General features: G+C 41.6%; 1 protein-coding gene across 3 annotated transcripts in view; it reads right to left on the minus strand.

Moving 5' to 3' along the window:
• Positions 1 to 12,025, minus strand: part of EPN2 (epsin 2) — a 43,187-nt gene that overhangs the window by 13,168 nt on the left and 17,994 nt on the right. For all 3 annotated transcript variants that reach the window (XM_084216693.1, XM_084216691.1, XM_084216692.1), the window contains 2 exons: positions 10,863 to 11,636; positions 643 to 755 (listed from right to left, as the gene is read on the minus strand). In XM_084216693.1, coding sequence (XP_084072819.1) covers positions 643 to 755; positions 10,863 to 11,457 — 708 coding nt within the window. In that variant the 5' untranslated portion in view covers positions 11,458 to 11,636. The remainder of the gene's footprint in view (positions 1 to 642; positions 756 to 10,862; positions 11,637 to 12,025) is intronic.

Below are 12,025 nucleotides of genomic sequence, written 5' to 3' on the forward strand. Positions count from 1 at the left end.
AAAGGAAAGGAAAGGAAAGGAAAGGAAAGGAAAGGAAAGGAAAGGAAAGGAAAGGAAAGGAAAGGAAAGGAAAGGAAAGGAAAGGAAAGGAAAGGAAAGGAAAGGAAAGGAAAGGAAAGGAAAGGAAAGGAAAGGAAAGGAAAGGAAAGGAAAGGAAAGGAAAGGAAATTTCAAGGAAATTTCAAGGAAAGGAAAGGAAAGGAAAGGAAAGGATAAAATTAAATTAAATTTAAAAATGAAATAAAAATTAAAAATAAAATATGAGAAAGTAAAATAAAATTAAAGTAAAATAAAAATAAAACAAGATAAAACAAAATAATAAAATACAATTTTAAATAAATAATAAAATTTAAAAATAAAACAAAATAAGAATAAAATATGATAAAATAAGACAAAATAAAAATAAAATAAGATAAAAATAAGATAAAAATAAGAAAATAATTAGATAAAAATAAGAAATGAATAACATAAGAATAATATTAAAAATAAAATAAAATAAAATAAAATAAAATAAAATAAAATAAAATAAAATAAAATAAAATAAAATAAAATAAAATAAAATAAAATAAAATCCCAAGCAGAGCAGGCTGCAGTGTGAGCTCTCCAAGCATGGCCACTTTGGAAGACCTCGGGGGCACCGACCTGCTCGGCCACCTCGCGGCTCATGGCCAGCGCCAGCTGCAGCTGCAGCTCCTCCTCGCCGCTGGTCTGGGGCCGCGCCTGCTCCAGCTCCGAGGACACCCGCGGGGAGGTCGCTGTGGGACACAAAAGCCAAAAGCACGTTCAGCATCAGACATCAACTTTAAAGAATTTAAAAACTTTGGAGGAGCTAAGATTTTAGTTAGAGATAAGCTTTAGTGGAGTTAATTAAAATAAATTAAAATAAAGGTAGGCCTTGATGAAGTTAAGAGTTAGTAGTTCACTAATAATTGATTGCTTGTCAACACAATGTTTGGTGAGCTGGGTTTCTAATGAAGAATACAGAAACTGGTAAACAGCTTTAGGAACACAAGACAATTGTGGCCTCCTCTGTGCTGAAACCAACTGAGGACAGGGAATGGGAGTTCCACCAAGGGTTCATTTGTCATATTTGCACTTAGAAGGTAGAAAGGTCAGAATGAGGAAGATTTCATTTACCTCCTCATTTTGGGACCCCTCCCCATGAAAGGGACCACCCACCCATTTCAAGGAACAAACTGCACATGCTTAAAGCTTTTGAACTAATTCCCATGGGAAGCAGGGAATGGGATGTACCAAAGTGATGAACATGCAGTTGTATTTTGGGTATTCAATATTTGTATGGATAAAAGGGCTCTGTAATCACCTGTAAATGGCAGTGTGTATTTGGGAACTATCCCACAATAAACAGACACTTTCTAACTCTAAACTGTTAGAGAGTTTTTGTCTGTCACAGCTGGATATCAGTACTAGATCAATATCCATATTTTTAATAAATCAAGCACAGCACCCTGCAGGAGATGGGGGCACAGATTCGTCACAGCTAACTGCAGGAGATGGGGCAGGCTCAGCTCCTGCACCCCGTGTTTGGTACCAGAGCTCCCCCAGGGTGAAGAAATTGTTAAAAAATGTGTATTTAATGACTGGCTTTTTGCAAATATTCAAATGAATATTATATGTGTTGTGTTAGAGAGTAATGCTGTATTAATTCTCTTAAGTGGTGTGTTAAATATAGTTTTAGGTTATAAAAAATATTAAAATAGAAACTATGCTATGTAGGATAGTTTTTTTAAGAAAGGACTTGCAGTGAGACAGCAGCCACAGGACACCTCAATCTCTCAGAGAAAAAGAATTTATTGCTCCATTATCAGAAGAAACGAACTTCTTCCCACCTCGAAGGTGCTGTTAGCACTCAGAGGAAGAGGCTGGCAATGACCAGCCAGAATCCTGTGTTTGAATGGAATTGATGCATCATGGATGAGGTGTATGAATATGCAACAGGCTGTTGTTTTTAAGGGTTCATCCTCTGTTAATGTGGATTCTTTTTCAGGCTTGTGCTGCCTGGACATCCATAACTCTTTGGTTCTATTGTTTCATATTGTCCTAATTCAAATTGTCCAAATTATTATTACTCTAACTGTATTAGTATTTTTATAACCATTTTATTACTATTAAACTTTTTAAAACAAGTGATTGGCATTTTTCACAAGGTGAAGCTTCTGCCAAGGGTGAGGGGATCACTGAGCTCTGCATGGCAGTTCAGCTGCTTTAAGGGAAAAATATTCCTGGAAAATCAAAGGTTTTTTATAGGGCCGTGATATCAAGAAGTACCCCCAGCTCATGTTGGAGTGTGTCAGAGCTCCTGACTGAAAAATTCATTGCTGAAGGAAACATTTGTGAGTATTTCTTCCATCTTCCAGTGTCAGTAAGGATCTGCTGGGAGTGGGCCAATATCAGGGTAAAACTGGATACCACCCACTTTTCTGTAAAATAATACAGTCTTAATGGGAAGATAAAGAACTATTCTTAACTGCTGAGCAGGCTTGGGGATAAACAAACCAGCTATTCAGACTCCAAATTTACACAAATACAGGATCATTCTCTGCTAAAGAAGAGTTTGCTAAGTGGGTTGGGGGTGCTGGTCGGTTTCTGGGGTTGGCTGGGGTATCTCCTCCCATCCTCTTCAAGGAACAGTCAACCTTGACAGCTACAAGATGCAATTTCTCAACACACAAACCATCTTTTAGCGATGTTTTCACTCCAGGAGCATGTGAAATTCCCATCCTACACCACTAGCAGCTCTAGCACTATACAGTAATTAAACAATTTTGTGCTCACCCTCTCTCAGACAATTCCTTAGCACCCAAATCATTCACACAGAAATTCTACCTCGCTTTGGCAAGGAAGTTTGTATTTAGTGGCTGGACTGATGATTAGTTTGGCAAGATATATATTGACATTTAATACATTTAATTGAATGTTTCAAACTAGCGTGTCAAGCTCCAAGAAATCAAGTTTCTTCCTACCAGGTCAGCTGGGCATGTGAAAATGAGATTGCCAAATTTGGTTTGAAAACCACTTTTTCATCACTACTTTAATCCTCCAAACATTTCACAGTCTTGTCTCACTCTCCTGAAGTTTCAGGCCAAAATGACATCACAAAACAAGTGGAACTTACTCATCCAGCAGGCCAGAAGGAAGGGGACTCTCCATAAACAAGGAATGACCTTTCCTCCTTCCCACCACACCCCGAGGTGCCCTCCCACCCCATCTGCTTCTAAAGACATAAACTAATTTATCACCCACAATGATTCCTCCTGATCCTGAAGCTCTCAAGCCAACCTTACTTCAATTAAGATGCTACTCATAGCTCAATTCTATTACTCTTTCACACTTTCTCATATAAAATAATTAAATTTAGCCTGGTTGATGAGTACTTACTGCTCCAACAGTCACTGCCAGGCTCTCCAATATATTACATTAAAAATATGATGATTAAAGCATGTGATAATTCCCAGCCACTCACCTAATACAGGTGATAAATTAGCACTAATTCTAATCATTCTAACCCAAAATGGATGATTTTAAACTAGGATGGAGGGGGAGCCCAGAGAATGTTTTCTATTTATCTTTGCCAGAAGAAGATGGAGCAGTTTATGGTTGTTAAATACCTCAGGCTTGCAAATACCAGAGAGAGGAAAAACTATTTCAGATAAAGGGGCAAGAATTCATGGTATAAACTGGCCATGAATGCATCTGAGATGCAGATGGAGAAGAGCAGTTTTGCAGCAGGATTAGAGAAGGAAGGAGTCCTAACTGGTTTAAAAACAGAGCCTGGGACACATGGGACACCAGCAGAGTCACCTGAGAACAGATGGCACCTGGAGCAGGAGCAGGGAGGAACCTTCTGCTCTGCTGGGCTTTGAACTGTGGGGGGGAAATGGGATTTCCTGCATTTCCTGCATCCCAGCTTTTTCATTTCTGCTCACATCCCTGCATTCCACAACAACCAGGAGCCTGATGGCAGAGGGACATTCATATGAAAATGATGCAAAATGGGTTCGATTCCATTGCTCTTCCATTTCCACACAAAGGATTTGCTGATCTCATTGCCCAGTGCACTCCTGCCTGGAAAAGCTGTTGAAAGCAGGGACTGCATCCCACTCCAAGCCTTTCCCTGGCTCTGCACTCCCAGCCAGGCATGGGAAGGGCTGGCTTGGCTTTGGCAGGGAGCTCCATGAGCTGCCAGAGATCCCAAGAGCAGCAGCTCTGGGATCCCCACACGGATACCATGGGCTCACACGCACACAGGTCATTTCTTCCCACTTCTAGGCTTCCCAGCAATTCATTCTACTTGCTTTCATTAACTCTGAAAGGTAATTCCAGCTCCTTTTTACTTAAAGTAAAAGGGGAAAATGTCCATTTGAAGTTCTTCCTCGGGCCTCAATAAAAAAGCAAACTATAGGAATGCTGCTGTTTTCCATGTAAGCCTGTGCAGTGTTATAAAACCATTCACATTAAAGAGCTGCCAGCACTTTTCTTTTCTTTTTTGAAAAGGATTAAGGGAAATTCAAAACCCCATTCTTGGGAGTAACCTGACAAGCTTTACCTAAGATTTCTGTCCATATGGGCCTCATCCTGCTGAAAGGTCAGAATTCCCAGGATCCAGCAGAAAGGTGACAGCCTTAGGAGCGGGATGGTGGCACACAAAGCATCCCTTATCCCCAGCACATGACAGCTAACTCAGATGTTTATGTAAGATGGGACTCAATAGATCAATTCTGACCTGCTGAGCCCTGCTTGGCTGGGAATTTGGGGGTCCCAGTCCCTCCAGGAGCACATTTGTGGGATCTGTTCTTGCAGGGAGCACAGGGCTGGCTGCTCAAGGAAATCATCTGGAGGCTCAGTTAATCACTAAAGCAGGATTCTGCTGCACCATCTGTGCCTGGCCAGGCTGGGACAGCTCCCAGACACATCTATTGATAATTTCCTATATTTTGGCTCTATTAAAAGGCCTCTCTAGCTGGTTATAGATCTGGCTGAGTTAAAGTGAAATACAGGACACAGAGAGCTGCATTAATAATAAAAATCAGACTGTATTTTCATTCAGAATCCTGTGCTTGGGTTTTGGGGCTGTTTTTGTTATTTCTGAGTTTCTTTCTTTAGTATCAGGCTTTCTAATTTGCAGGTGGAATTCTGAAGACCAGAACTCGGCTCTCAGTCACATTTGCTCAGAATGAAAAGCTGCTTCCTCACACACTCAGTAACCTACAAAGGTGGGAAAAACCAAAAGTGACTTGAAAAATTGAAATAATATCAAGGTAAGGACTCAGAAACAGACAGCAATTCACTTGGGAAGCAGGCAGAGATCCCATCTGTCAGTCTGCCAGTGAAAAACCACTCAAATAAAACGGGATAATTTTTAAAAGCCAAATGATGGAAAGGCAAGTACAAGCTGTTTAATCCAGAAGGAATTGTGTAATCCACCTTTCCCTTGGGAATGAAGGAATCTTTCAGGTACAAGAAGAGAGTTGATAACACTGATGAATGTGACAAGGTGGAGCTGCTCAGCCCTCCTGCAGGATTCTGATTGCACTGAGCAGACTGAGAGCTGCTGAAATTCATTTAACACTCAACCCATCCTTCGGGCTTGTTTTGTTGGGAGCATTTTTCTCTCAGGTGATGCCAAGCCCCGTGTGAATGGACACAGTTGGATAATTCAGTGTCACTACAAAGTCTGGATGCACAAGTGGCACCTCCCACCTTCACTCTCAGCACCAGAAAAATAAATGTATGATGAGAGGATTTAATCAAGCTGTCAAATGACATCTGACAGGAGTCTGCCACATTCCTTCAACACCTCAAACTACAGGAATTCTCCACGCTGTTCAGCCAGATTCATTGCTGGGTGATATTCCCTATATTCCCTGACTAAGATGGAAGGGCAGGGATGTGTTCCAACCTGCAGAGAGGCAGAACAGATTATTAAAGAAATAATTATTAAATAAAAAGCAAACCCTTTAAAAACAGGAGTGTTCTGAATGGAACAGGCTGCCCAGAGACGCTGTGGCTGCCACATCCCTGGAATGTTCAAGGCTGGAGCAACCTGGGATAGTGGAAAGTGTCCCATAGCAGGGGGCTGGGACAAGATGAGCTTCAAGGTCCCTTCCAACCCAAACCATTCTGGATTTCATAAATTTCCTATTGTGTCAAACCCAAAGCAGCAATTCCTCTGAATTATTTTCTACTCCAAGCAAAAGGGGAGACAAAACAGAAACAGATGAGTGAACACAAACTTGCCGAGGCAATTTAAAACAAAACTGGTTTTAAATAAGGAGTCAACTTAACGTGAATAATCACTGCAAATATTAAACTCATTAATTCAGCTACAGCAAATTGCTCCCAGAATTTTTCAAGGTTCAGGTTAAAGACTTGGCATGTCCCAAGATCCATAAAAGCCCTTCTGGTGAAAGTGCATCTTTCAGCATCTCCTCTCTCCAGCAGGCTCCGGAACCCACCTGGGGCAGTGCTGCTGAAATCAGGTCACACCCAGCTCTGTGTGTCACTGAAATCAGAGTCTGTGCCACTGAAATCAGGGTTTGTGTCACTGAAACCAGGGTTTCTGTCACTGAAATCAGGGTCTGTGCCACTGAAATCAGGATCTGTGCCACTGAAATCAGGGTCTGAGTCACTGAAATCAGGGTCTGAGTCACTGAAATCAGGGCATCCATCCCTCCTATCCCATCCCAGCCCACCCCATGCCATTATCCCATCCCATCTTCCCATCCCCTCCTGGAGCACAGGGAGAAAGGGAAGGATGTGGGCACAACCCAAAACAACACCTGCACATCCCAGCTTGGTCATAACAGGATTGGATCTCTTAAAAAGCGTGGCCTCAGTAAACTTGGTTTTAGAACACCACCAGCAGCATCCCAGCTCAGGCTTAAGAAGTCTAAATTAAGAACATCCTACTTTTCCCTGGGCAGCCATAAATCCAGAATCCTATTTAAGTGGTCACTGGCAGCTGGAGATGAAACAAGGCCAGGAACAAGAGGCTGAAGTTTTTGAAACTAGGTGACAAATGTCAAGCAAAAACCCAATTATTTAGACCCAGAGGCAGATTAGGAGTGAGGGACTATTGCTCCAAAAGATTTTTAATATCTGTTTTATATCCCTTCCTCTCCCCAGTAAATTTGGTTTCAGCACTACACAAGAATATTTCCTTAAGGTGAAATAAAACCTGATTGGATGCAACTCTATAGAATTGGTACATTTTCCAAAATAAATAAAAATTATGCATTTTGCAATGGAATATTTAATAGCTCCTAATCTGAGCATTAATTGTCCCTGGTTTAAAGCTGGAAAATAAAACCAATTGCTCCCAGTATGTCAGAAATTGCTGACAAGATGGAGGTTGGGAGGAGCTTTATTTCTGGTTTTTGCTTTTGAGTATCTCTCATGGCTTCCATTTTCAGGTTATGAGAGTGGGTAGGGAAAAAACCCAAAAATACTTTTACAATTCACATGCCATAATGTGCTCCCTGGAATTATCCAAGCACAGAGATCTTCAGGGCCAACAAAGTCATTAAGGCAAAGCTTTGGGGGAAAGGATTTTATTGAAAACCATCAAGTTGCACCATTTCATTTTGCACAGTTTCTAAAGGATTTTTAGAGATGAAATGAAAATATTCACAAGAAACCAGAGAAAAATACCCTTATTTGCCTGCAGCAGTGAGGGATGATTGGCCATCAGTCAAGAGATCCTTTTCCATCTTGAATTCTCTCTCACTACACAGGGTATCAATACTGCTTTTATTTTGTCACAAAGGATGAATCTGGGCCACAAAAACCAGCAATTCTTTAAGAAAACCCCTTGTGGCTCAACATCCAGCAAAAATCCAGTTGTTCCAAAGCAAACCTGCCCAGGTTGGGAAGCTGGAGAAGAGGAGTTTGAGCAGAGTTCAGTCGGTGCTGGCTGAGCAGAGCAGCTGATTCAACCTTCTCGACAAACTGACCCAAAAAGGCTTCACTGATTTAACCAAAACTGCACTTTCAGTCCCTGAAAGGAGAGGGCAGAACTCCCTCACATCCACCCCAGCATCCACTGGGAGTTACTGGGGAGCTGTCCTGCAGGAACTACCACACTCTCAGCTCTTTCTTCTGCAAGAAAGAACTAAAAATGAGATTTTATAACCCAACATAAATTCTTTAAGCGAGGGGAATGAATTCTGCAACCCTCACCCAGGGTGTCTAGAAGGAGCAAGAGTAAAATGTGCTGATAGCAAACCACTGAGGGATGAAACATTTCCTGGGGTGGTGCTGGCAAAAGGGCTCTGCCACTCTCCCAAACTTTATTTCTATTTGCCTGCTAAGCAGTGCTGGGCATTCAGCAAAGAGGGTGGCTGGACATCTTGAAGAGGCAAATCTCTTGCTGTAGATGGCAAATCTAAAAGTCTCTGATCTCTTCTTCAAAGGCTCAGAGGAATGAAAGAGAATTCTGCCAGAATATACAGAGCAGCAACAGCATCTTAGGGATGCTCTAAGGGGAGTATTTCCCAGGAGTGAAGCAGAACTTCATTCCTTTTACAGATTTTTTTCTGAATCCAGATTTTCAGCACAAAAGAAGGCTATTAATAATTTAAAAATATATAATTTAAAGATATTTTATTTATTTTTATTTATATTTTATATATATACTTCTTTAAATTTAAATATAATTATTTAAAAAAAAAAAGAACAGAGGATGGATACAATCTCTTTCACTTTAAATGATGAAAAGCATTTTTTCCATCAAATTTAGCAGGCACAGGAATAACCCTACATTTATGTAACAGATTAAATGTCTGGATTTTAATGAAACTCCTTCCTCGTTTCCTGGGATAAAGCTCTTCCCAGTTTCCCAATATCAGAGGGACTTAGCACAGATATTCTGGAAGGTGCTGCTTTGCTTTGCTCCACTCAATGAAACCAGGCAAGAAACATATTTTAAACTCAAAATAGACAACCTGAGAGCCACCTGCATTTCTGCTGATCCACAGTGAAAAAAGTCCAGGAGAGGAAGAACCGAGGGGGGAGGAGAAAAACCCCTGAGATTTCTAAAGCTTCTTAGGGGGTGAGGGAAAAAAAAAGCTTAAGGAATCTTTACCTCCAAAGCAATCCTACCACAGGACACACACAGGGAGGAGGGAGCAGGAAATCCACCCCTGGAGTACTGAGGAACAGCCAAACTCCTTCTCCCATCCAAATTCCTAAAGCAGCCGAGGAACAATTGAGGAACACGCCCTGCATTGCTCAGCCCTGCTGGAGGAATCCTTTGGAGCCTCTGGGAGCATTTAGGATTCCAAACAATAGTTCCAGGCATTAATTAAAGGAGGGACTGGTGGAGCAATAGTTCTGTGAAACCCAAGGTGTGCTCAGCATAACTCAGTGATTTATTTCAGCCCACCAGCCCGAATTAAAATCAATATTTCAAGCTATTTCTAAATTAAGAATTTTTGTTATAGTCAACAACAATCTATAGATTTGAAAAGGAAAAATGTTGTTATTGTTGAAGTATCCATATATGAGTTTTTCTTTAAAAATTCACACTGCTCAAGCATGGTTATTATAGAAAAACTATATAAATACAGAAAAACTATTATTACAGAAAAATTAAGATGTTTGTTATCCTACTGCTAATTAAAAGTCAAGATCAAAAATTCTCATAGCTAGAAACCTCCACTCACATTTTTTGTACCTTCACTCACATTTTTGTACCCTCTATGTTAAAAAAAAAAAATTCCTTTTGGAAAAGATTTCTTCTGCTTGTCTTCAGAGCTTTAAACAGATATTTTCTGCATCCTGGTTTGATTTTCCTGGTATCTCCTCCTGCAAATGACAGCAGGGCTGACCCCACTCATGGATTTATGATTTAAGAAGCACTTTGGGACGCAGGACATGACAAACTTCAGATTCTTCAAGCTGGTGCTCAATGGTTCCTGCACCCTGGCTCAGTCACAGCCCTCCACACTCTCTAAACATTCATTTAAAGAAAAGATTTCCCTTCAGAATTAGACCACAACCACTGACATTCCAGCCAAAGCAGCTTTCATCAGATCATTACTTACTTTAAGGAGGATTTAGTGCCAGATCAGGCCTCTTCCTGACATGACAGGGAGTCCCACCAAGCAGTGGTGGAAAGAATTCGTTCTTCCCACATCACTGTATTCATTTTTTAAGAATGAAGTACAGTATTTAGGACAGACACACACCAAATACTGAGAATTTAAATATTTAAATACAGATTTAAAGCACTCCTCCTCCAAGAACTGCTGAGTAAGCAATAAAGGAAATTTAAACAGCAGCATTGTTGCCAAAGTACAATAGGAGCAGCATAAAGTAGCAAAATGATCCAGGAAATATTCTGTATTTCTTATTTATTCTTAATCCAAGACCAGGTTGGACAGGATTTGGAGCAACCTGGGATAGTGGAAGGTGTCCCTGAGCATGGCAGGGGGGTGGAATGAGATCAGCTTGAAATTCCCTCCCAACCCAAACCATTCTATGATTCCATCCTGAATATCCTCAAGCACTCCTTTTAAAACCAGAAGCAAACAGAAAATGCCCTTCACACCCTCCCCATCAGAGCAAACACTGGAACACGTTCACAAGAGCAGCCTGGCACTGCTACCTTTGGAACTGACAGTAAATAAGGGCTTTTAAAATCGATTTCCCTCATTACACACGTCCTCTCCAAAGCAAATATTTACCCAGGCATCTGCAGACACATCAACAGCACGGAGCAGATCCAGAGAGATCCCAGATCCCCTGGCAGGCAGCATTTCACTCTCCCACCCACTCCCACCCCCAAGAGCAGCCCTCCAAAGCAGAGGATCAACACCTTGGGATGTGTCTGCCGTACTTACAGCCATGGTAGGATGCTGGGGATCCTCCAGACTTCCCATACTCCTGCTCTGAGTAGCTGGTGGACAGGTTGGGCTGGCTGGAGCCTCGGCCAAAGGTGATCTGGTTGCTGCCCACCCCAGTGGCCACCTGAGCCATCCTTTCTTTGGTCTTCAGGGCTTGGGCCCTCTCTGTCTTGAGGCGCTCGTCGTCCTTCAGAAGGGACACCAGCTGCTTGGACTTCTCCCTCACGTTGATGCCCTGGTCCTTCCCATCTCGATCGATGTACTGAAAATCTTTCAACGTCTGGATAGCAAAAATATTCTCTTTACACTGCTGGGCCACCCTCTCAGAGCCAGTTTTAATCAGGTAATCTAAGAGAGTGAGGGCCTTGTAGACGTGTCGCCAGTTCTTGCCGTGGTCATTCAGTCGTTTCCAGATCATGCTCATAATTTCAGAGAAGGCCACAACATTGTAGGTCAGATCTGCTATTTCAGTCATCAAGGAACTGGAAGGACCCCAGGGGTCATTCGAGGTCGCTTCCCGAACTTTTATTTCGGCCTCTGAGTAATTGTTCACAATGTTCTTCATCTGCCGTCGGATAGACGAAGTCGTCATTTTTATTTCCCTTTTTCCCAAGACAGATTCCACAACACAAACAGCAAAGGGCTAAATTTGCTCTTCCAGGAACGTTTCTGAACAGCAAAGGCTCCGTAGCAGTGGCGTGCTTGTGACACGTTCCACTACAATCATTTCCTCTCCTCAAGAGAATGACACGAGAAAATGAAAATCATGACCTGAGCGAGGAAAGAAAACAAAGCAGGTTAGTTGGGTCTGATTGTTCTGCAGAGCCAGCAAGCCACACACACCTGGGTGAAATTTTCCTAGATTAATTTTTTCCTCCTTGAATTTCTTCTGATTTTGAAAACAACTTGTTCTTCTCACGAGTCACATTAAACACTGAAGATTAAAAACCTGAAATGCTGAGCAAAACAAAAGCAAGAAGACAATCAGGCTGATACAAAGGGAAAATGTGACAAGCAAACCAGAAACAAAGTCCAACCTGGAGACTTATTTTCCAATGTAAAGCCTGCCTAGAACTTTAAATTACAGAGCTGAGATGAAACCACATGAGGAATTCCATGTTCAGCAGCGCTCTAACAGTAGGAATCTGCATCCAGACAGA

The sequence above is a fragment of the Fringilla coelebs genome (genome assembly GCF_963513975.1).
Source record: "Fringilla coelebs genome assembly, chromosome: 16".
Taxonomy (NCBI): Eukaryota; Metazoa; Chordata; class Aves; order Passeriformes; family Fringillidae; genus Fringilla; species Fringilla coelebs.